Genomic DNA, 24,422 nt, shown 5'->3' on the forward strand with positions numbered 1-24,422 from the left:
GCCCAGGCGGGCTGGCCCGGAAGCATAGAACAGGTTTTGTCGCCACCTATTGCCCGGTTTGCTCAGCAAAAGTCAGCCAGGGCCTCCGGCCTTGTCTCGAGGGAAAAGAGCCCAAACCCTCTTTAGAAGACAGCAACCGGCCTGGGGGGCGAGTGGGGAGAGGTCCCTGAGCACCTCACAGAAAGGGTCCCCCTCCATGCTAGAAGCGCTCCAGCTCGGCCCTAACTGCGTGACCAGGGCCAAGACCTTCCACCCTAGGCTGCAGCCATGGCTCTCAAGTGAGATGGGAGGTTGTCGGTGAGGGTCCAGGAGGGGACAGCAAGGCTCGCAGAGGAGGGTTGAGCGCCGCGGCTGGGTGGGAGCGACCAAGCCCTCTGCGAGCCAGAGGCCTGTCCAAACCAGGCCCGCTGTCCGCCGTGAGGCAGGAGAGGCAGCGACTTACATCCGGGCTCTAACGGGGAGGAGCCCGGAGGCCCTGGGGCACTGTCTTACTCTCTCTAGGCCAGCTTGTTCCTTCCCTGGTAAGTGCAGGGCCACTGCTCACCTCCCAGAACTGTGGCAAGAACGAGCTGCAGCGAAGCTGTGAGGGCCCCGGGCTGCCCCTCAGGTGGCAGCTGTCATCACCCAGCACCACACTGTCCGAGACACCACGCACGGGGAGGCTGGCTTTATAACACCTCAAACACACAAGTTTTGCAAGACCCGAGGTGCACAAAAGTGCAGGAGGACTGGCTGGCTCCCAGGTTTCCAATTAACTGTCTTGAAACAGCTCCCCAGAGAAGGGAGCAGATTTCAAGGGAACCCCAACCCAAATGCACAAACGTTTCACCCTTAGGTCAATCAAAAAGAATTGCTCTGGCTCCAGCAAACAAACCCAGCTCCACTCACTGATCCAGCTGGTCTCAACGAATGGCTGTCCCTCTACCCTACCTACTGACTTTACAAGTTTAATTGAATTCACACAATTCACACTGGATCTTGCAAGGACAAGGAAGTCTTTTATTTGCTTACAACAAAAACATCTGTAGCATAATTCTCTCTCCTCGAAACTGAGAGCCCTACAGAAATACACAAAGCCATGTCTATTTGTATTTACCCGGAGACAGGAGCAGCGGGAAGGGGCTTGGGGCTGGAGAAGAACCAAGGACTAATTCTATTTGAAAAAACAAGAAACCGCCTTTACAAAATAGCATTTTTCTACTTGTCAGTAGCTACCCTTTCCCCTCCTCTGTATGAAAACGTGAAACGGAAAACAGCACCTGTGAAAACACCTCAGCGGCAGTATCAGAGATGAGGCAGTGGCCTCGGGCTGCAGAATCCCAGCCCCTCTTCCAAGCAGGTCGCTGCCACGGAGTCTGCTCTGGGGAGTTCCTCCCAGAAAGCTCCCTCCCCACCCCCCATAACGATGGAGAACTGGGCAGCCTCGCTTCTCTTGCTTGTAGTTAGCTGAGGAATCTAGGGATCAAACACAGCAGTTAGAAACACAACGGGACTCAGACATCCCAGAGGGGCGCCAAAGCCAGTCCCGGGTCTGCGGTCAGGGACAGACGCCAACGCTGCAAGGCCCCTAGGGGATGGGTCCGGGGAAGTGGTGACTGATTAATACGGTGGCTTTGAAACTTCAAATCAAGAACACAGTCTCAGAAAACCAGACTAGAAGGGACCCTGAGACCATCCAGTTCAACATCCTTGTTCAGATGAGGCCCCAGGATAGATGACTAATTCCTGAATGCAGGCAGGGCTTGTATTCATTCGACTTTCTCAACTGCTCCACAAGGACCAACACTTCTTCCACCGTTCAAAGGCACGAAAAGCACCCCCGAAGAGCCAAACGTGCAGCAGCTGCTTTCAATGGGACACACAAAACCCGTGACACACACCAGACAGCGCGAACCACCCGGGATGCGGCCAGACAAGAAGCCTGGACAGGCCTCGCCAGGCAGTTCCACAGGACGGCTGGCTTCATTCTTCACACGGACGGGTAACGTGGGCGCTGACGGAGGAGACACGGTGTGGTACTTTTTCCAGAGCCAAGAGACCCAAGTGGACTGTTTCCGGCTCTGTGATCCTGGACAAGTAATACCTCCCGTTCCTCACCTATAAAATGTGCCTGATGGCGTGTACTTCACCGGGCTGTGTCACAAGACCAGTGTGACACTGTCTGAAGGCAGGAACACAGTGAAAGCTAGTATGACAGCCCATCGATGGCCCTGTGGTGCTGGCTCTGCAGGCACTGCCCCCTGCCCCCTCCCCAGAGCCCAACGCCGGCCCCAGAGCCACGAAAAACGCTGGTTGGTACACAGGGGTGGGTGCTGACTGATGCGCCATCCCAGCCTGGCGCCCTGGTGTGAGCAGCTGTCTGGGCCATGTTGTGTGTGTCCAGGGGGTGGGGGTCAGAGTAAGAAGACATCCTTCACTCCCATCTTGCTGAACAGCAGTTTCTGAGTCGGGGGTGAGACCTGCCCTGAGACATTCCCCCCAACCCAACCCCTGGGCAGAAGCGGGTGGGCTCAATGCAGGCAGGAGGGAAGGCCAGTGCTGCCTCAAGATGTCCATCTTGCTTCTCATTTAAATCTACCACGAAGGGTGCTTTTCTGTGCCTCTGAGTGCTGTGGCACTCTGCTGGCTAAGCCTTGTTGGCTGGCCTTTATAACAAATTACAGAAAAACATGGCACCAGTGAAATGCAATGGACAAACCTCAAAGTCACCACCTCCTGGGACTCTCTTTAGTGGGATAAAGAGATGAATAAACCACAACACGTAACTGCTGTGAAGAAAATCGGCAGGCTATTGGGATGCAGAATGATGCAGGTTGTTGTTTAACATAAAGTAACTGGAAGGACGTCTCTGAGCAGGGGACATTTAAGTAGACTGAGCTCTGAATAGTCAGAAGGGCTTTCCAGGTTGGAGGAACGTCGATGCAAAGGCCCAGGGTCAAGAACACGATTGGAGTGTGTGAGAGGCACCAGGAAGCCAGTGTGGCCAGGGTGGAGTGAACACAGGGAAGAAAGACAGGAAGGGGCCCCGTCACACGGGCCACAGAGGCATTAAAAGGCAAGTCACTGGAGCTTCTGAACAGAGAAATGACTTTTTAAAAAGATGATTCTGGCTGCTCTGTGGAAGACACTGCGGGGCTTAAGAACCACGGCAGGAAGAGCAACCCCTTCGCCTGGGCCAGCGCTCACACTGCCCTGCCCGACAAGCCAAGGTGAGGTCGTGACGTGGTGCCCGTTTCCTAGTCCAGGCACTCGAAAGCTGGCAGCTTCACTCCTCATTTTGCAGCACCTCACTTCCCACTCATTTCCCATTTATTCCTCTGCAAACCCACACTGCCAATAAGCCCAACTATTCTAAGACCAGCACACTGGAGAAGCCGCTGTGGGCTGCAGCTGATAGTCCACTCACATGCTTGCCTAGAAGGAGGGCCACCCCAGCCACGGAAGTGGAGGCATCTGCTGTGCTGTCAGCATCCAGGAGAGGAGGGGATGGGGCAGAGCCAGAGCAGCTAGATGGGGCCACGGCCACACCGGATGCAGGAGGGCAGACACATCAGACGCACTTTCCTGTCCAACCCCACGCAAGGTCAAGGAGAAACAATGGGGTCTTGTGATGATCTGTGATGCAATCACACTGAGAAATGTCCAGCCTTGGGGCCGAAACCAACCTGACACGCCCTCTGATCTCCTGTAACTGCCGTCCAGCTTGAGTTCCAACAGCAGCTGTAGTGCTCAGGCCCAGAACCGACTGATGAACCAAGACAGAGCTGCAGCCACAGAGTCAGTAAGGAGAGAGGGAGGCCCATGGGACCACGGACTAATTCCACTACTACATGCCAACTTCGTTATACAAACATACAGACTCATTTCTAGCATTGATGTGAAGAATGAATTTACCCTGTATAGGTTTAAACTCTTTGATCAGGGTAATACAAATGGTATTTTAAGTCAGTAAGCAGAAGGTTTGGGTACAACTGTTTAGACGTTTGATTAAAAATAAAGTTAGAGGGACTTCCCTAGCAGTCAGTGGTTAAGACTTCGCCTTCCAATGCAGGGGGTGCGGGTTCGATCCCTGGTCCTGGAAGATCCCACATGCTGCGGAGCAACTAAGCCCGTGCACCACAACTACTGAAGCCCACTCACTCTAGGGCCTGCGTGCCGCAACTACTGAGCCTGCGTGCTGCAACAACTGAAGCCCACATGCCAAGAGCCCGTGCTTCACAATAAGAGAAGCCGCCGCAATGAGAAGCCCGCTCACCACAACGAAGAGAAGCCCCCGCTCGCCGCAACTAGAGAAAGCCCGTGCACAGCAACGAAGACCCGATGCAGCCAAAAAAAAAAAAAAAAAAAAAAGCACAGTATTTCTATCCCTGCCGCGAAGATTCAATATTATAAACCATAATAAGAGGTCAAAGGGTAAAAAAAGCTTATCTTTGTGACAGGAAGGCATTTGATAACAATCTTTCCTGATAGAAGCCTTTAGTATAAAAACATTTCCTTAACATGGTAAAAAGAAGAATATATCTCAACCGAAAGTCTGCATCATGCTGAGCAGTGTAGCAGCAACAGGTCACCCACTATGGTCACGAAAGATGCGGTGCTGAGCCGTCACCACCATCTAACACTGTTCTGGAAGCACTCAGCCCACATGGTGAGATGGGCTCTGAATAAAATAAGAGAAGGTGAAAAGGAGAAAACAAAGTTACCATTACTTGTATACGATGATCATATGCCTAGAGTATCCAGGGAAGCAACTGACATTTTAATAACTCTCAAAAAACTGAAAAATTCAGAAAGGTGTTTGGTTACAGAGAAACAGGCAATTTATAGAAAGGACATGTGACTGTAAACATGTGAAAAGATGCCTGATCAGGGACATGCCAATTCTGATAACAAGATCCCATTTTGAATGCACCAAACTGGCAAAGATTAAGACATCTAACAATACAAATGATGGCAAAGCTATGGAATGGAATCTCAGACACTACCAAAGGGCGTGTAAAGTGGTATATAAACACTTGAGAGGTCAATTTAGTGATTCCTAGTTCAGCTGAAGATATACATGCTACCACCCAGTGACACGACATGTAAATAAGTACCACAGAAAACTCAGGTGTGGGGATAACTATGTCATCTCCTGCCTATCTACCTATCCATCCATCTATCTATCAATCACTGTTGATCCCTTCCTAGGATGGAATGCTACTGGGTCTTTTTTTTTTAATGAGGTAGTTCTTTGTGTGCTAACCTAGAAAACATCCAAACTGCATTATGGTACAAGATGTATAATTCTATTTGTGGGGAAGATTACACTGACACCCACAATCTCGAATATCCATAAAAACCTTTAGGGAGGGACACATATGAAACATCAGTGGTTACCTCTAGGGAGTAGGTTTGGGGACTGGGAGGTTTTATTCTCCGCTTTTTGGGTTAAAACTATAAGCAGGTAGCATTTTTATAATTTAAATTAAAATATGACAAAAAGTTATGGGGTGGGGGGTGGTAGAGGAAACAGAACAGCAGAATGCTTATAACTCAGACTGTCATGCTATTCTTTCTAAACCTGCATAGGTTCGAAAATGTCCATAATAAAAAGTTTAATAATCGTCAATGAAAAAGAAAACTCAATCTACTCTGTGCCCCATGAAATGACTGTAGAAATAAACCCTGTATTCAATATTCACTCAACACAAACATGTGCCCGGGAATGCAGATGGGTAGGGACAGCCTCCAAGATCAGACACTGGGATTTTATGAGGTTCAGTCAGCTGAATTTTCAAATTGAAACCGATAAAAAGCAACACTTTAGCATAAATGAAAATGCATGAAAACAGAAAAGTTCAAATTTCATTTTGAAAATCCAATACTCATTGCACACTGAGGTGCAAAGGGCAGAGAGAAAAGCCATCATGTACCCAGGGCTCAAGGAAAGATCAGCCAGGAGACCCTCAAAAACAAAAGAAGTCAGACTCAGGCAGAGAACACAGACAAAGGTCCAGCAGGGCAGACTCCAGCTGAATATATTAATACTAAACAAGCTGCTTCTGAAGAGAGTAAACCCCAGGCCTGGGGAAAAGGCACAGTCACTGTGAAATAGAAACTCAAGCAATGATATGATAGGTGTCCACAACAGCTGCACAAAATAATGGGCAGTAATTAAAGAAGAGTGTGAAAATGTAACAGAGAAGACGGAGAAGTGATGTAATCCTGGAACCAGGAGCCGGAGGCTGCAGAGCCTGGGATGTTTATGTTTGAAACCCGAGGACAAAGAGCCAAGGATCAGGGCAGGGTGAGCGGAGTTCCCACGGTGTCGTGCACCAGTCCTGCCCATCCGCGGCCCTGGCCCAGAGCCCTTCCCTCCAGTCCTGCAACAGTGAACCAGAGTGAGCAAGGAGACATGAACAGCACCTGTGAGAAACCTCGAAAATAGTCGGTCTTCACCTTTTATGGGTCATACAGCCCTTTGAAAAAGCTGGTGAGAGGACTTCCCTGGTGACGCAGTGGTTAGGAAGCCACCTGCCAACGCAAGGGACACGGGTTCAATCCCTGGTCCGGGAAGATCCCGCATGCTGCGGAGCAGCTAAGACCGTGCGCCACAACTACTGAGCCTGCGCGCCTAGAGCCCGTGCTCCGCAACAAGAGAAGCCACTGCAGTGAGAAGCCCGCGCACCGCAACGAAGAGTAGCCCCTGCTCGCCGCAGTTAGAGAAAGCCTGCGCGCAGCAACGAAGACCCAACGCAGCCAAAAAAAAAAAAGCAAACAAAAAAACTGGTGAGAGATATGGATCCCACTTCAAATCCCAGAAAATGCACAAATGCTGCACATTAAGGTGAAGATTCCTAGCCCCTCCCTGAAGCCATTTAACTAGTTCTCTTTCTCAAAACGCATCACTTAATCGGAATGACCTAGTCTGGGTATCTCATACATCCAACTGGGGGATAAGAATTTTACAAGGAGTCCGAGCCCACTCACACACTCTGGGATGTGCTGTGCTGGCCACCTCACCAGCTGGCTGTGTCCTCTGGCTTGTCTGGCTCTCCATCCTGCCCCTCCTGCTCCCGCCACCGTGCCTGGCAACCGTTCAAAGCCAGCCCTCGCTGCCGCGCCCACCTTCATCTGCCTGTCCCCGCCTTGGCTCTGGCCTCTGGGGGCCTGCTCCACACCGACTCTTCCTGCTGCAGTCCCCGCAGCGCTCCCCACCCCCAGCCGGCTACGCCTCTCTACTTCTCACCAGGGCTGAGGCCGGCGTCACTGTGTGTCCCCTCCCTGCTGGGAACACACATCAAGCTCTCTGAGTGGTCCCCCGAAGCCCACACTTTTTAGCTTTAAACTGAACCAGAGAGCACCCCCAGGCCTCTGCCCTGACTTGGGGTGGCCTAGGACTCACAGCACACTTCCTCTGATGACAGCCGTCAGCGTTCACAGTGCCCCGGTGAAGGCAACAGAAGACAAGATCAAGGATGGGTCAAAAGTGCCACCCAACTGCCACCCTTGTTTCAAAACAAGGTTTACATTATTCAGCATGTTTCTAATTACCATCCACCTGCTCTCTTCTCTGGTTCAGACTCCCAGCTGAACCTCCCACTCGTCCTCCTGGCTGCCGGCCTCTCTTCTCAGTTCCATGTCGGCGCTCCCAGGGTCCCTCCTTGGCCCACGGCCTTCCTCTCTCTACACCTCCTCCTGGGTGACTTCGTCACATTCCTGGATTTTAGCGCCCTGCATATACGCGTGGCTGCCACGTGCTCTCCAGCCAGATGTCCTCCCTGACCACCCCCCCCCCCCCGCACACACAGTCAACTTCCTGCCGGCTACCTCCACCTAGACGTCCTACAGGTACCTCAAGTTCCTCAAGCCCACAAAAAAATACCTGCCCCAAGCCTCCTTCAGTTGCTAATGCCTCCAGGGACCCAGCTATCGAAGCTGGAAATCTGGAGATCATTCTGGATTCTTTCCCTCATCCCAACACCAAAGCATGTGATTCTGCCACCTAAAGGAGTCTCTCCCTCGGCACCCTGCTCCCCACGTCTGCATTCAGGCCCTCGTCTGCCGGCTGAGAGGCTGGCTGCGACTGTCTCCTGGTCTAGTCCTTTGCCCTTATACCATTATTCCCCCGGCCACCAGTGGGATGACCACAAGATGTCCTCCCCGACCACCCCCCCCCCCCGCACACACAGTCAACTTCCTGCCGGCTACCTCCACCTAGACGTCCTACAGGTACCTCAAGTTCCTCAAGCCCACAAAAAAATACCTGCCCCAAGCCTCCTTCAGTTGCTAATGCCTCCAGGGACCCAGCTATCGAAGCTGGAAATCTGGAGATCATTCTGGATTCTTTCCCTCATCCCAACACCAAAGCATGTGATTCTGCCACCTAAAGGAGTCTCTCCCTCGGCACCCTGCTCCCCACGTCTGCATTCAGGCCCTCGTCTGCCGGCTGAGAGGCTGGCTGCGACTGTCTCCTGGTCTAGTCCTTTGCCCTTATACCATTATTCCCCCGGCCACCAGTGGGATGACCACAGAGAGGAAATGTTCCAAGGAAGGCTGTTATGATTCTCTTATTTGGGACAGAAGGGACTAAGTGGAGAACATTTAGGATGTATGGTTCTGAGTTATCTTTAAAGAGATCTGTAGTTCCCAGTATGTGGTGATACGTAAGAGGGTGTGACAGATAGAATAATGGCCACCCCCCCAAAGGTGTCTACCTCTTAATTCACGGAACCTGTGACTAGGTCACCATATGTGGCAAAAGGGAGTTTGTGATTAAATTAAAGATCTTGAGATGGGAGAGTATCCTGGATTATTTGGGTGGGCCCGATGCATTCAGAAGGATTCTGAGGGAGACAGGAAGGTCAGAGTCAGAGAAGGAAACATGGCTACAGAAGCAGAGGGGAGGCAGGGCCTGAGAGAGAGAGAGAGACGCTGACCAGGGCAGGAGGGCATGGCAGTTTGCAGATGCTACGCTACCGGCTTTGAAGATGGAGGGGGGACCACTAGCCAAGGGAGGCAAGCAGCCTCTCCAGGCCGTCTGTGACAGCCGTGGCAGGAAACTAGCACAGAGGAATTTTCTTACACTCGTGGCTACCACATGCAGCTCACCAAAAATCATCATCATCACCAAGCCCTGTGACGTGTCGGATGCCGAAAAGCATGAAAGAGCCAAGGCCTGCATCTGTCTCTCCCAGCCTTTTCTGTTCAGACTGTGACAATGACCACGGTGTGGCTGATGCAGACCACATCCCTGTGGACATACCCTTGTCCTCTGTGCTACACATGATCTGTGCTCATTCCCTTTGTCTAACAGGTTTGAAAACCCTTCTCTGGGTTTTTTTTTTTTTGCGGTACGCGGGCCTCTCACTGTCGTGGCCTCTCCCGTTGCGGAGCGCAGGCTTCGGACGCGCAGGCTGAGCGGCCATGGCTCACGGGCCCAGCCGCTCCGCGGCACGTGGGATCCTCCCGGACCGGGGCACGAACCCGCGTCCCCTGCATCGGCAGGCGGACTCTCAACCACTGCGCCACCAGGGAAGCCCTCTCTGGGTTCTTGAGACTCTGAGGCTCATCCCCATTCATCTCGGCTTCATCCTGGGTCTGGGACGGCTCTGGCAGCGCCCTCAAAGGGCAGTGAGGAGAACCAGACTTAGACTCCTCATCCTCTCCCTGAAGTGTCTCAAGGCACTAAGAGCTTACTACCTGTTAATTCCTTACTGCTCAGGCTCACTTCTTTCACTATTTGCCTGTATCCTTATTTACCTAAATCAGGGTCTGGCTTCCATAGGCCTGGAGACAAGGCTTATTCATAATTAGCTAATTATGAATCCAAGAAATTAAAAACAACTGAGCCCACATCTGACAGGAGAAGGAGGTACAGGGTGACCTAAAGATCTAACCGCTTCATCCTACAGGTGACAAGACTGAAGCCCAGAGGGGTTAAATGACTTGGCTGATGTCACAGAAAGCAAGCTAAGACTGAGAATCCATATTTCCCATTTTTCAGCCCCATAAGGAAAGGTAATGTCACTTCAGTAATCACTGATGTGAAGGTTAGAGAAAGGAACCTAGTTATCGCCTGACATTTAATTAACTAGCCCTCACTGATACCTCACCTACTAAGAGCACAGAAGTAAATCTCAGTAGGCAGCAGGTTTGGGGCCTGTTACGGCTGCCAAGAGAGGCTGCAGAGAGAGGTGAACGGGCCAAAGAAGCTCTACCAGCGGAAACGTTTCCCAGGAAGGGGTAAAATGAAGAGGTGCCAACCTCAGTGGAGTTATTTATAGTCACACAACAAAGGGATGACTTCAATGACAGCCCTGAGCTGGGACAAAAGGCATTTCACAGATTTCCTAAAGATCAAGAGACTGTGTCTAACAGTTTGCCTGGCAAACAGCACGGCCCTCATCTGAGAACAAGAGGATGCCTGCCTGGCCCTGTTACTCTTGAGAAAATACATCTCCATTTGGAGGAGAAAAAAAAGTGGAGATGCAGGGAAAGTCAGTCAGAATTAACATATAAAATCATAAAAATACACTTAAGCAAGTTATTATTTGTTCAGGATTCAGACAAGTCTAACTGGAGGCATGAGATATCTTTAAAGACGCAACAGTAGATTTGAGAGTTTCTCCTTAATCCCTTTGGGAAGAATGGGATCAAACAGATTCTCCGTCTGGATCTGGTCACATACGGTGAGGGATGATGCTCTGCTCCTAGGGTTTCCGGGCAACTGACCGGTAGGGCCGGACACAGGAAGGCTATTTTGGAACAAGGGAACCCCTGACCCCAGAGGACCCCTCGAGCCTCGGCCCCGAGCTCTGTGGGGCCTGCTGCTCCAGGGCTCACTCCGGCCAACATTATGAACCGGGACTAAACGAATCCCAGAATCTCAACTACAGGAGTAGACTCTCCACAGCTCGGCCTCTATTTCTACCTGAGCCTCCTGGGAGCTGCTCTGACTTCCCAGAAAACACTTTTTATTTAGTCTGTTAGGATACTCTTTCCCTGAGGCTGGCCAAGCAACACGGCTCAATCCTCTTAATTCTATAGCCCAAAGGCTTCAGCTTCTCTTAAGTATGGAAAAGCAGAGAAGAGGGAGGAAATTCCCAAACACCTAAGAAAGGAATAAAAAATCCCTGAGCAACCAGTGATAATGCTCCAGCTGCAGAAAGAAGCTGAGTATATTCAAAGCCTCAGATATCACCTGGGGTTTACATTTCAAATCAAATGAAAATGGTCACAGTTGTTTACACACACGCAAACAGCGAAAGGGTCCGTCTAATTCTCTGAGCTTTACTCCTTCCCCGATCTGTAAAACGGAGATAATTTCTCCCTCAGAAAAATGTTGGGAAGACTCAATGGGCTCATGGACATTGCGGAGCACTGTGGACATGGAATGACGCTCAGAATCCAGGAAGAACTGTTAGGAAACCCGTTACCCCTGAGCTCTCCTGCCCGCTCATTACAGACCTCTGCTACTCCCACAGGTCAAGTGTAAGCATGATGTGAATTCCAGAGACCACACAGAAAACAGCGATACCTGTAAATGTATAAGTACTCAGAACAACTAGAAGAAAATATGTGAACTTACACAACAGACCTTTAGTGAACACCCTTCACACGAAAAAGGGTTCTTACAAAACAATGAAGAAGAGACCCAAGAGTGAGCAAAGGATATCAATAGGAAATTTGCATAAAGAATATACGGGGCCAATAAATATGCAAGAAGATGCTCAACTTCACTAGAAATTGAGAATATACAGATTACAATAATACAGGACTTGCACCCCCTATTTTAGGGGGGACTATCCACCCGAGGAAAATCTGGGAAGCTAGAAAAGGAGCTGGTGACCAGTGCAAAGCCCCCCCCTGTGGTATTTAAGGATCTTAAGGCACTTCAGTCAGCTCCCATCTGTTCAGCCTTAAGAAGGATGAGTCGAAAAGCCCTGCCCAGGTGACAGAGCTCCTGGTCAACTTTCCTTACTGTTTCATTCTCATACGTGAATAAGCAACCAAGAAACACCAACCATTTGTGGAAAGTCTATAACACGGAAAAGAGAAAAGTCAAAGCAAGTGAACAGAAAAATAAGCGGTTCAGAGAATAAAAGAAAATGTGCAAGAGCGGTCCTTATCTTTTAGAGATACACAGGCAAATCCTTTTGGATGAAACGATATGATAACTGGGACTCCACACCCTCCAAACCAGGCCAGAGCCCTGCTTCGAGATTTTGCAAACCGGAGCTGCAGTTGGCTGAGGAAGAGGAGGGAGGTGTGGGTAAGGAGTACCCCTCTCCAATAGAAAGGCTGTGTAAATGGAGGCCTGGGCGCATTCCTTAGGGCAGGAGAGAATGAAGCAAAGATGAGCCTGATTCCCTGGGGCCCACAGTCTCTACCTGCCCGACTACTGGCTGTTCACCATCTCCTTGGGCTCTGTGAGCTACCCCAGGATCCCCTCAGTAAACCTCTTTTTTAGTGGACACTAGTTAAAAATGGGTTTCTGTTACTGGCAGTGACACGAGTCCTGAGAGCCAATACAAGAGTCAGCCTGGAAGGTGTGGTTTCAAAGAGGCTGGGCTAGCATTTCAGCTATTTCGTATTTGATCCAACTGACATTTACCGAGCGTCAATCACATGCTAGGCATGGTTCCAGATGCTGCAAAATACAAAGGTGAAAAGGACATGGTCTATTGATCTCAAAAAACTGCGTCTATCACCAGAGGCTTAGAGAATATAATTGACGGAACTCTTGTTCCACCAGAAGTACCTAACATCTTTGGAGACAAGATGGAGACGAGTCAGTAGCATCTAACATCTTGGAAGACAAGTACACATTTTGAATGATCCTAGTTAGTTAAAACTAGTTGGCAAAATAATCTAAAAACCTAGACATTTTAAGTGACTAACTAGGCACAAGTACAACAGAAAAAAAGGGGAGCAGCAAGACCAACGACGCGAAAGCCAAAACGTGTTACAGCCTCGATGGCAGTGAGAGCCTGAGGACCGTGGCCATTGCTGGTGATAAGACAAACTCGAGACTTAGGGATATACCGCCGGAACCACCTAAGAATCAGCGGCTCCAAAACGTCTGCCAGATGCAGAAGGCTGGGAGGTGAGGACAACAGAAAGGACACTTGTCTCCCTGCTGGGTTTTCCAAAGTCTGTTTCTAGGACAGACCTGGGAAGAATCAGATCTTCATTAAGTGGCAGAACGTGCCGGCTCACAGCTCAAAACGTCTGGCAAAAAGCCACTGGGCGTCCATTTCTGGCGGACACTGACAGTTGCCAAATGAGAAAAGTCCTCTGGCTCACGTCTCAGCTCAGGAGACCTGCTAATACGCCAATGTCCCCGCAAGACCTGAAGGCCAAGGTCACAGGGTCACGGTCAGTGGTGACGGCGACGTTACGTCTGATACCGACTGGCTGTTTCTGATGGGGCAGAGACAAGAGAGTACAGATCACTTGCGAAAGCCCTGAGATGAATGGGCCTTTTCACCGCCTTCTTCTCTCAAGCCTCTTTTGTAGGGAGATGGAGGAGGCAACAAAGGAGAGATTTATCATCACGAGCCCGTCCAGCAGCTGTTTTCTTGTTGTCCCTTGTTTAACTTCTCTCAAGAGAGCAGAGCTATCTACCCAGCTAAGCAGGTGTTTAAGGCAGGTGATTTTGTTTCCATTAGTTTTCTGAAGTAACAGTAAACCAGACAAGAGGGTTATGTCATGTAGTCCTGGGGAAACCGCAACCCCGAGCGGCTAAACCCTGGGTGCAGCAGGACCGGGCGTGCCCACCCCCTGCCGCTCTGAAAACCTTCCGTCTCTAGTTCTCGGAATACTTGGAACTTAGCAGTCACCAACCATTCCCACCCTCGACGTGTGGATCGTCTTTAACGATGTGTTAGATGGAAGGTGAGGTTGGAGGCTTTCAGGTTTTGGGGAGAAACCAGATTAAGAAAAGCATCATCTTCAACACCCAGATAAACCATTGCATTAATAACTATACTCACAGCTTCACGTTCCACGCTACCGTGAGGGAGGTGAACATATACCATGAAACATTTCTGTTTTCAATTTTAGGCTTAAGGCTTCCCAAACCTATGAATCTAACCTCCAGCCCTGGATGGACCTCCCTCACTTCTGTGATCTTCTCTGAGAAGGCCCACAGCACGTGCCTTCCCCCTGCACCACAGCGGCCCATCAGCTCCAGGAAGGAGGGTTTCTCTCCTCATTGCAGGCAGCACTAGTCACTGGAGGCCAAGGAGAAGAGCCCACCTCCTCACACAGACGGCCCCCGGCTTACGATGATCTGACTCACGACTTCTCCACCTTGTGATGGTGCAAAAGCGATACACGTTCAGCAGAAATGGTACTTGAAATTCTGGATTTTTATCTTTCCCCGGCCTAGCAGCATGCTGTCCCAGTGGCTCTCTGACGCCGGGCCGCAGCCCAGAGCTCCTGATCGGCCCCGCGATCACGGGGGTCAACAACCGACACGCTGACAGCCGTTCTGAACCCAGACAACCATTCTGGTTCAACTTTCAGTACAGTGCTCGATAAACCGCATGAGACGGTCGACACTCTATTATATAATAAAACCAGGCTTTCTTTGGGCTGATTTGGCCCAACTGTAGGCTAACATCAGCGTTCTGAGCACGGTTAAGACCAGTGAGGCTAAGTTAGGGTGTTCCGGGAGGTCAGATGTATTAAATGCGTTTTTGACTTATGACATTTTCACCTTACGATGGGTTTATTGGGACATAACCCCACCGTTACAGGGAAGACCTGTACTAGACAAAATCCTGAAGCTTTTCATGCATCAGTCCTTTCCTTACCTTTAGTTTTCTCCTACTGTAGAGCCACGTTCACCAGGAGCAAACATTCGGTGACACATTTCTTTCTCTTTACCCATGTAATCCCTGTAATAGCTGTCGGAAGAAATACACAGTAGTTAGAGAGGGGCTGTCTCTGTGGGAGGTGACACCTGGTGGCTGGAATTCTCCACTCAGGTCCAGAAACACCGAAACTCCAGCAGACCTTAAACCGAATCAGGAGTGGGTGGAAGCAATGCTGGGGTGTGGGGGGTGGGGGGATGCGGGAGGCTCCCGAGGGCTGTTCAGAAAGCCCTTGGACAAAAAGCGCACCGTCTGCAAAGATGGCAGCCTCGAAGGCCGGGAGCCGCTGTCAGTGAGGCTGCCCAGCAGAGCCCTGCCGAGCAACACCTCACACTCAGAGACCTCAAACTTACCTTGAGATTTTGCTGCTAAAGAATGGTCAGACTCCAAAATTTCTACACCCAACTTGACAGGATATTTATAAATACCAGAAAGGAAATTGCTAGAAAGTGTTAAAGGCCTGAAATGCAAACAATAGGATCCCAATAAGAGGTACACACACCTCAGACCTTTTTTAATGGCAAGAAAGCTTTAACTAGCAATCTGGATTAAACATTTAAAAATGTTAACAGGAGTAGAAAAATCTCACCAATACAGAGGAACAAAAGAACACCAAAAAACCAAACAAAAAAGCCCAGTGGTTATAATATGAAGTAATGGAATATCGGTGATTAACTATGTTGAAATTTTCCAAGTTTTCTACAAAGAACATGTAGCTTCTACAATCAGAAAAAGATTACTTCAAGGTTGGTATCAATATCACCTGGGTAACAAGAGGGTCACCCTAGGGTATGACTAGACTCGAAAGAGCCATTTCACATCAAACCAGGATCTGCAGTCAGTTGAGAACAGCAGTCCTCAGCTGGTGGCGAGCGGGGAAGAATATCCCAACACTGCCCTTTCTGAAAGTCACACTGGCCACCTCTTTAGGGTGCTTCCTTCTGGGGGAGGACAGGGAGGCGGGCAATGGTCCAGGCATGTGTGGTTTGGAGGTCTGTCCTACCGCGCCCTCCCCCCTGCCCCCGCCCCCGCCCCGGGAGCTGTGGGTCAGAGTGCCGAGCACTTCACAAAGCCAGCTCTAGGGGGCGCTGCCTCCCAGCACAAGCCTGGCAACATCAAACAGGCCCACACCCCAGCGGGCAGGCCCGAGTGACAGCCACACCACACGTTCCTTCCTCTGTTTGCACTCCTGCAAACACAGGTCTCACCTGGCCAGTTTCTTCAGCTCGTTATTGATGTCGTGATTGAAGGGCTGTTCCTTCTGGGCTCGGACTAGAAAATCCCGGGCCTTCTGATACTCAGTCATGAGGAGACAGGCCTGTCAAAAGGACAAAATGTTAAAAGCACACTTTAGGGAAGACGGCACTTCTGCAGTGCCCAAGCTGAACACCACCGCTGCCTTTCTTCGGGCATTCATTCCCAAGTCCCTGCCCTCCAACTCACCTGTCCACATCGGAAGAGGGCCTTGGTGTTCTTTTGGTCAATGATCAGAGCCTGCTCTCCATAGCGCAGGGCCATGGTGGGTCGCTCCAGCTTCAGGTACGTAAAGGACAGGTTAAGGAGAACAAGCAGCTTGGCGGTCTCCGCCAGGTGCTGCTCTTCAGGGGGTGCTGATCGTCGGTGGAGAAGCAACAAGGCCTGTGGAGAAGGAAGACAGGAGGTCAAGAGAAGGTGGTCTTATATATAGCAAACCCTAGGAACACACACACACACACACACACACACACACAATTAGCGCTAAAAAATGAGCTTAGCAAAGTTACAGGACACAAGATCAATATATGAGAGTTAGTTGTATTTCTTTACTCTTGCAATAAATAATACAAAAACGAAATTAAGAAAACAACTCCATTTATAACAGCATCAAAAAGAATAAAATAAGTGGCAATAAATTTAAAGTGTAACACTTGTAGACTGAAAACTATAAAACATTGTTGAAAGAAATTAAAGAAGATCTAAATAAATGGAAAGACATCTCATGTTCACAGATCAGAAGACTTAATACTGTTAAAATGGCAAGAGTGCCCAAATTGTTCTACATTTTCAGTGCAACCACTACCAAAATTTGCAAAAATGGACAAGCGGATCTGAAAATTCATATGGCAATTCAAGAGATCCTGAATAGCCAAAAAACATTAAAAAAAAAGAAAGAACAAAGTTGTAAGACTCATACTCTCTAATTTCAAAACTTATTAATTACCAAGCCAGTGTGATACCCATAAGGACAGACATATAGATCAGTGGAACAGAACCAACAACGCAGATTGAGAACCCAGAAACAAACCTGTATACATCTAGAGTCAAATGATTTTCAACAGGGGCCACACCATTCAATGGAGAAAGAGCAGTCTTTTCAACAAATGGTGCTATGATAAACGGATGTCAACATGCAAAAGAATGAAGCTGGATTCCTACCTCAGACAGCATACAGCAATTAACTCAAAATGGACCACAGACTTAACCCTAAGAGCTCAACTGTAAGACTCTTAGAAGAAAACACTGGTGTAAATCTTTGTGGTCTTAGATTAATAATGACACTGAAAACACAAATATCTAAAGAGTAAATAAACTGGACTTCATCAAAATTAAAAGCTCTTGTGCTTCAAAAGCCACTATCAAGAAAGTGAATGAAGAAAATGACTGAAGGCTGGCAGGTGTTTAAGAAAAATTACTATGGGGACTTCCCTGGTGGTGCAGTGGTTAAGAGTGTGCCTGCCAATGCAGGGGACACTGGTTCGAGCCCTGGTCTGGGAAGATCCCACACGCCACGGAGCAACTAAGCCTGTGTGCCACAACTACTGGGCCTGTGCTCTAGAGCCCGCAAGCCACAACTACTGAAGCCTGTGTGCCTAGAGCCCACGCTCTGCAACGAGAAGCCACCTCAATAAGAAGCCTGCGCACTGCATCGAAGAGTGGCCCCCGCTGGCTGCAACTAGAGAAAGCCCGCGTGCAGCAACGAAGACCCAATGCAGCCAAAAATAAATAAATAAAATAAATTAAAAAAATAGTGTATATGTCAATCCCCATCTCCCAATTCATAAAAAAAAGAGATATATGCACCTTACATTCATTGGAGCATTATTTACAGTAGCCAAGATATGGAAGCAACCTAAGTGCCCAAAAATAGATGAATGGATAAAGAAAATGTGGTATATATATACACAATGGAACATTATTCAGCCGTAAAATAGAACGAAATCTTGCCATCTGTGATAACACGGATGGACCTAGAAGGTATTATGCTAAATGAAGTCAGAGAAAGATAACGTCTATTGGTATTTCCCTCCTCTTCTAACAGAGCCTCCATTTCATTCAAAGCAGCAATGTACTAATTAAACCACACTTCCCAGCTTCTTATACATATACAGCTAAGGGCAAATGGACATTTACCACGGGTCTGGCCACTGAGATATAAAGGGAAGCTGGGGTAGGAGGAATTCTGGAAAGCTCTTAATATAAATAAACACACCAGACTCTTCTCCCCTCCCTTCTTCCTGCCCAGATGACCACATGATGCTGCAGGTTGAACTACCATCTTGGGGGGAAAAAAAAAACCAACAAAAACATGCTTAAGGGCAGCTGAGCAGAGAGACCTCTGGAACCTGAATCCCTGGTGGCTTTGTGGAACTGCTATGCCAGGCTTCGACTGCCTCCTTTCTTTCTTTAAATGTTATTTATTTATTTATTTATTTTTGGCTGCGTTGGGTCTTCGTTGCTGCACGTGGGCTTTTTCTAGTTGCAGCGAGCGGGGGTTACTCTTCGTTGCGGTGAGCAGGCTTCTCATTGCAGTGGCTTCTCTTGTTGCGGAGCACGGGCTCTATGGTGTGCAGGATTCAGTAGTTGCAGCACACGGGCTCAGTAGTCGTGGCTCATGGGCTCTAGAGCGCAGGTTCAGTAGTTGTGGCGCACGGGCTTTGTTGCTCCGCAGCATGTGGGATCTTCCCGGACCAGGGCTTGAATCCGGGTCCCCTGCACTGGCAGGCAGATTCTTAACCACTGCGCCACCAGGGAAGCCCCGACTGCCTCCCTTCTTATGTGAGAAATATTACGTCTCTAGTTTATTTGAAAAACTGTTTTTCAGGATTCTGTGGTTTACAGCTGAATGCAAATCCTGAATGTTTAGTGTCACTATGCAAATGAGACAAAAATCAGAACGCCCCTAAACTCTAAACTCTATCCTGTTTGCCTCTAGAACTTAGGGTGCAAAGTTTGGCACACAGAAAATGTTCATAATATTTGCTGAATGCATTGCAAGGCCAACAGTGAATTCCTGTCAGGAAAACCTCCACAGGAAGCCAAATCACAATCAGAAGCTTGATGAGAATGGAGTCACTATTAGATGAATCTCCACTGTCAGAGAGACATGAAATGAAGATGGCAAATGGGGTGGAGAAGTCAGTAGGTAGAGAACCCTAAACTAGAAGGAAAATTTTAAAAAACTTTTTTACTGAAAAACACAGTTAAGTACACAAGTAAGCATCCAGCTCAGTGAATTTTCACAGTCTGAACACACCCACACAATCACATCCAGATCCAAAACCAAACATTACCAGCTCCCCCAAACCCTGTGTCCCCTCTCCTAGTCTTTAGCCCTCTGGCATGCGGATTTTTAAGCAAGATTTTTCTTAACGGCTGTACGTGAGGAGTAGGAACAGAGACAAAAGTCTGTACCTTTTAAAGAAGGAAGTTTCCAGGGTCTAAACTTGTACCTTAAAGCAGTCTTACCCGTTTATATCTCACTTTGGCATCATAGAAACGATTCTGGCGGAAAAGGTAGTTGCCAAACTCCCGTTCAGTAGCTGCCACTTTCAGGACCTTCTGAAGTGGAAACTGATCCTGCTGCTCCTGAGGATCAAAGACAGGGACGCCAGCCAGGACACTGAGCGCCCCAGCGCCACAAGGCCAGTGTCACCACAGCCGTCAGTTCTGCCCCTTTAGATTAGGAACCTCTGTTCGCTGCCACGGGTGTGCCGAGCACCGGGCTAGGTGGCTCTGCAGAAGTCACCTCTGTGAATCCCAACAGAAGCCACGGCAGGTCGGTGCCATTACTGCTCCTGTTGTACAGACTAGAGGCAAAATGAGGTCTACTAGTTTAGTCCTACCCAGAGATGCTCCCTAAAGAAGCAGTTTCTCATAGAATTAGAAACTCATGGAACTTGCCAAGCACAAAAGTCAGGTATCAGGACAACCACTCATCCAGCAAGCAGTTAACACGTCTCGGTCCGCCCAGGGCCCTGCTGGTCTTTCTGGCCATGAGGCTCTACCCTTGGTACACATCAGAATCACCTGTAGAGCCTCTTTTTAAACAGCTGTCCTAGCCCCACCCCCAAAGATTCTAAATCGGTACACAGGAGTGGGGAGCCAGGTTATCTGCAAGAACCTCTGCTTTGTGGAAAGATGAGAAAAAGGTAAAATCTCTCACTTGAAGTGGTGACCGTTTAGCTGGGGAGATGTCATATACAGATGTGAACCTGGGGTGGACATCTAAGGCCACAGGTACGGCCAGGGTGAGACACCATGACAAGGAGCGCATGGGACTGCTGACAATCAGAAGCCTTGTCTCTACCGGATGAGTTAAGTGAAAGGCTACAAAGGAAAGGCAACTTTTAAGTTATGAAGACAGAGGCCATCTGTCCCAGTTTGCCTGGGATTGTCCCAGTTTACACCCAATGTCCTGGTATCCCATCTGGTTAATGGTACCTTTCACTCTCAAGGGTCCTGGGTTGGACAATAAATTATATGATCACCTTAGTTACGAGCTATCAGTGCTCGACTTGCTGGGAACCAAACAGCGTTGAGCAACAAATGTTCCTTGTCTTTCAGGGAGAACTAGGCAAACGGTGACTGAAAGGTCAGTTCAGCCTGGTGGTCCATAACAAACCCTTGGCCTAGCACATGTACCCACACACAAGAGCCAGCAGAACTAAGACAGACACACACTAACAAGCGCCGGGACGCTGCCCCGCTCCCCGCCACCGCACAGGAGGCCGGGGCGGAAGCTGGGGCTGAGCATCATCAGCGGGGCAGGGTAATCACCAAAAACACAAACCCACCCCAACCCTCTGTCGAGTGCTGACAGCTGCGCTCCAGAACTTACAGCTGAGAGGGCACAAAACTTGTCTGACTCAGCAGAATCCAGGAAGTCAAGCAGCTCGATCTCGAACAGGACGGTAGAGTTTGGGGGGATCAGGGGAGGACAGCCCAGCATTCCGTAAGCGTAGGTCGGTTTGAACAGAAACCTGGCCAGCTCTCCTCTCCGCATGCTCAGAAGGCCCAGCTCCATGCCCCAAAGTGTGATATCTGGAAGAAGGGACGACAAATACACGGTGGAAGCTTGCCTAGTATCCTGTCCCAGTGCTATCCATTTCCTCCCCCTTCACGTCCACATCTCTCCACGTGGTATCCCAAGCCTTCTACACTGTGGTCCCAACTCACTTCTCAGCCTTGTTTCCCACCACACCCGCCCCCGCCCCACCCCAGACTCTAACTCCTCCAGGCTCTGCAGCATTCTGGCCTCTACATCTCTGTTCACGCAGTTCCTTCTTCCTGCAATGTTGTCCTCCTCCCCCAAGGCCCAGCTTCTACCCTGAGTGAACCCTTATTCAAACTTCAGGGCTCATTTCAAATGCCCCCTCTACCATGAAGTCTTCCCAGCTGGAATTAATTGTGCCTTCGTTAAGCACTCCCATAAAACACTGCTTATGCCTCCCAGGAGCTCCATGAGGTTAGTTGTCTGGAGTTTGTCAATCTCCACCATCCTGACCCCAGCCTTTCTAATCATCTGAGTACATCCTCTCTGTTCACCCTGCCTTGTAAAAGAGTCATTCAATAGATGTCTACTTAGTAAACTAACAAAGAAAAATGCGGCACCCCATGTTTAAGTCAGGATGCAAAGGTTACCTTCCTTGCCAGGCAGGCCATCTCCCAAATACCTAGGTCTCAGGGGGGAATGTGGGAGACGATGTTTAGCAAAACCCAGCCTCAGAAAAACCAACTTGAAGACTCAGTTCTCTGGACAGCTTTCCAGTTCTAGGGCGCTGCCCTGCATCAGTTCCCCAAGCTGCGGCGTCTTTTCCAGCTCCTTTTCTGAACTTACCCTCTCCAAGTTTCATGAGCCGAGGGGTTTTCCTAAAGCAATTGGAATCAAAAGCCTTGTCCATGTGCTCCAGATACCCAGAATATTTCACTAGGACAGAAGAAAGAGACAGTGGGAGAAAAACAGACCAAAGCACTCACGCCTCCACATGTAATCTCTTTGTCACACAAAAGCAACGTGAGCACCAGATGCCCTTAAACTGCCCCACACCCTGAGCGACAGGAGAAACCTTTGCTCAACGTCTGGATGCCGGCCCTTTGGCTCTGAGGTTGAAGAGCTGCGCTGGGGGGGCCTCCCAGAGCCCCTTGTTCACAGTGGTCTCACACAAAGGGGTAGTGAGTTCCCTCGTTTATCCCTTAAAACCCGAGGAACCGCCAGCACTAGGGCATCGCCAGCCTCCCAAGGGCAGACGGCACCCAGGGCCGCACGACATACCGAGCACCGAAGCGTCCGGTGTCACCAGCTCTCCAGAACCCTCTCGGATGACATCCTTCAGCACGCCCCGGTCCCCGGAAAGGTCCAGCATCCTTTGACTTAACCGCTGGTACGGAGACTTGTGGGGAATGAAACACAAGATCTCAGAGTCCTCAGCTGACACCCGACTCCGGCGGCCCCAGCTCCTGACTCCCCAGCGCCCGGGCCCTCACCTGGCTGGGGGCGTCGTCCCTTTGCAGGACTCCCGGGTTCCGGGCGCTGCCCCCCATCTCCGCGCGGCCTGCCTCCCCATCCCGCTGCACTCCCCCACTGGAGACTCGGCCTCCCCTTTATACCCTGCCGTCCGCACCCCACGGCGGCAATCCGTTCATGGACCGCGAGGAGGCACTCATCGCTCCACTCCAACCGCCGCCAACCGCCTGCGGTCCCACGCCGTGGCTGGGTGCTGCGCGCTGGACCACGCGCAGCGGATGCCCGGCAAGGCGCGTGACCGGGACCGTGGTGGGGGCGCAAGGAGCTTGATCCCGCGCGAGTCGAGAGCTCGCAGGGCATGACGGGAAACGTAGTGAGGGCCCACGGAGCGTGACGGGACACGTGGAGTGTAACTGGGCACATGACGGGGGAGCGCAGAGCAAGGTCAGGCATCCGGTGAGGACGCGAAGAGCATGACGGGGGCCCGTGGTGGCATGTGGCGTGTGGTGGCATGTGGCGAAGGCGCAAGGAATGGGACACGCAGGTGGTGAGGATCAGCAGCCGGGCCCGTGATGGCCAAGCTGTGGGCACGTGGCCGGCAGAACACGCTGCTGGGGACAAGGCCCCAGAGACGGCGGGCTGCTGGAAGGGTCAGGCCTCACAGCCGTGGGTTATTTCTACCCTCCGTCCTTCTCCATCGCCTTCAGGGGAAACGTAGATGCAGACAGGACTTTAAAGTCAAACTGCCCAGTTCCTGAGAAAACAAGGTGATGGCCCTCACCTTCCCAGCACCGGAGCTGCAAAATCTGCTGTACCGGCGCTCTTGTGGAGCAAAGGAAGAATAGCCCTGGGTTTCATCCCCTCCAGCCTGTTCCCTGCGTCCTCCCACTCTTGCCAAATCGAGGACTGGACGCCTTTGGGTATCCTCTCTCTCCTGCACCTGCCTTGCCTTGACTACGGATCATTTCCTCCCACTTATATGTGTCCCCAGATACCCCGCCTTAAAACAAACACGCCTCCCTTTGTCCCAAATGTCCCCGCTGCTACGGGTGGTCTCGTTCCTACCCTCCGTGGGAAAAACTTCTCAAAAGGGTTGCTGCAAAGGCTTTCTCGCTATTCTGTCTCCACCTCCTTACCCTCCATTTTCTTTTCAACTCACTTCAATACCACTTTCCCCTGTTCCACGCCACCATTCTTCTGTTGTTGTTGCCAAAGCCGTCAGATGCCTCTTTGTCCGCAGGTTACTGGACCCTTGTCAGCATTTGATGAAGCTGACCTGACTGACCTTTAAATGCTTTTTTTCTCTTGGCTTCTGTATTTAGATTTCTTTCCCTCTTGCAATAGAGGACCACAAAACTAGCTGTTTAAAGCAACACCTACTTATTGTCTCACGGTTCTGTGCATTAGAAGTCTGACACCAGTCTCACTGGTCTAAGATCAAGGCATCAGCCTCACTGGAGGCTCTGGGGAAGAATCCACTTCAAAGCCCATTCAGTTTGTCGGCAGATGCAGCTCTCGGCCTGAGGTCCCCGTGTCCTTGCTGTCAGCCAACAGTGATCCTTAGCTTTTAGAGGCTACTCTGTGGTCCTTGCACGTGGGCCCCTACATCTCAGAGTCAGCAACCGCATGCCAATTCCTTCTCAGGCTTGGAGGGAATATTATCTGATTGATATTTCCATAGGCTTTCCTCATTATTATTATTATTATGATTTTTTTTTTTTGCGGTACGCGGGCCTCCCTCTGCTGTGGCCTCTCCCGTTGCGGAGCACAGGCTCCAGATGCGCAGGCTCAGCGGCCATGGCTCACGGGCCCAGCCGCTCCGTGGCACGTGGGAT

At 50.1% G+C, this 24,422-nt stretch overlaps 1 protein-coding gene across 3 annotated transcripts; it reads right to left on the minus strand.

The window, feature by feature from the left end:
* Positions 1–976: 976 nt before the first annotated feature.
* Positions 977–22,815, minus strand: FKBP6 (FKBP prolyl isomerase family member 6 (inactive)). 3 transcript variants are annotated; one of them, XM_007099966.2, is made up of 9 exons: positions 22,608–22,815; positions 22,396–22,513; positions 21,961–22,050; positions 20,962–21,164; positions 19,590–19,709; positions 16,308–16,502; positions 16,073–16,182; positions 14,805–14,897; positions 977–1,455 (listed from the first exon to the last, which is right to left on the minus strand). In XM_007099966.2, the coding sequence occupies exons 1-8, from the start codon at positions 22,662–22,664 to the stop codon at positions 14,807–14,809; spliced, it is 984 nt and encodes a 327-aa protein (XP_007100028.2). In that variant the 5' UTR covers positions 22,665–22,815; the 3' UTR covers positions 977–1,455; positions 14,805–14,806. The 3 variants fall into 3 exon arrangements, with proteins under 3 accessions (XP_007100028.2, XP_007100027.2, XP_007100029.2); XM_007099965.3 differs by having other exon boundaries at positions 22,731–22,809; XM_007099967.2 differs by lacking the exons at positions 977–1,455; positions 21,961–22,050 and having other exon boundaries at positions 14,807–14,897; positions 22,608–22,664.
* Positions 22,816–24,422: the final 1,607 nt, after the last annotated feature.

This window comes from Physeter macrocephalus, unplaced genomic scaffold (genome assembly GCF_002837175.3).
Source record: "Physeter macrocephalus isolate SW-GA unplaced genomic scaffold, ASM283717v5 random_522, whole genome shotgun sequence".
In the NCBI taxonomy this organism is placed as follows: domain Eukaryota; kingdom Metazoa; phylum Chordata; class Mammalia; order Artiodactyla; family Physeteridae; genus Physeter; species Physeter macrocephalus.

Bases quoted from the DNA above. Each gene is read 5' to 3' on its own strand.
- FKBP6 (XM_007099966.2), bottom strand. From the start codon at position 22,664: ATGGGGGGCAGCGCCCGGAACCCGGGAGTCCTGCAAAGGGACGACGCC. The intron at 22,051-22,395 runs GTATGTCGTGCG...CTTCTGTCCTAG, and splicing joins ACCGGACGCTTCGGTGCTCG to TGAAATATTCTGGGTATCTG. The intron at 16,503-19,589 runs GTAAGACTGCTT...CCTTCTCCACAG, and splicing joins CCAAAGTGAGATATAAACGG to GCCTTGTTGCTTCTCCACCG.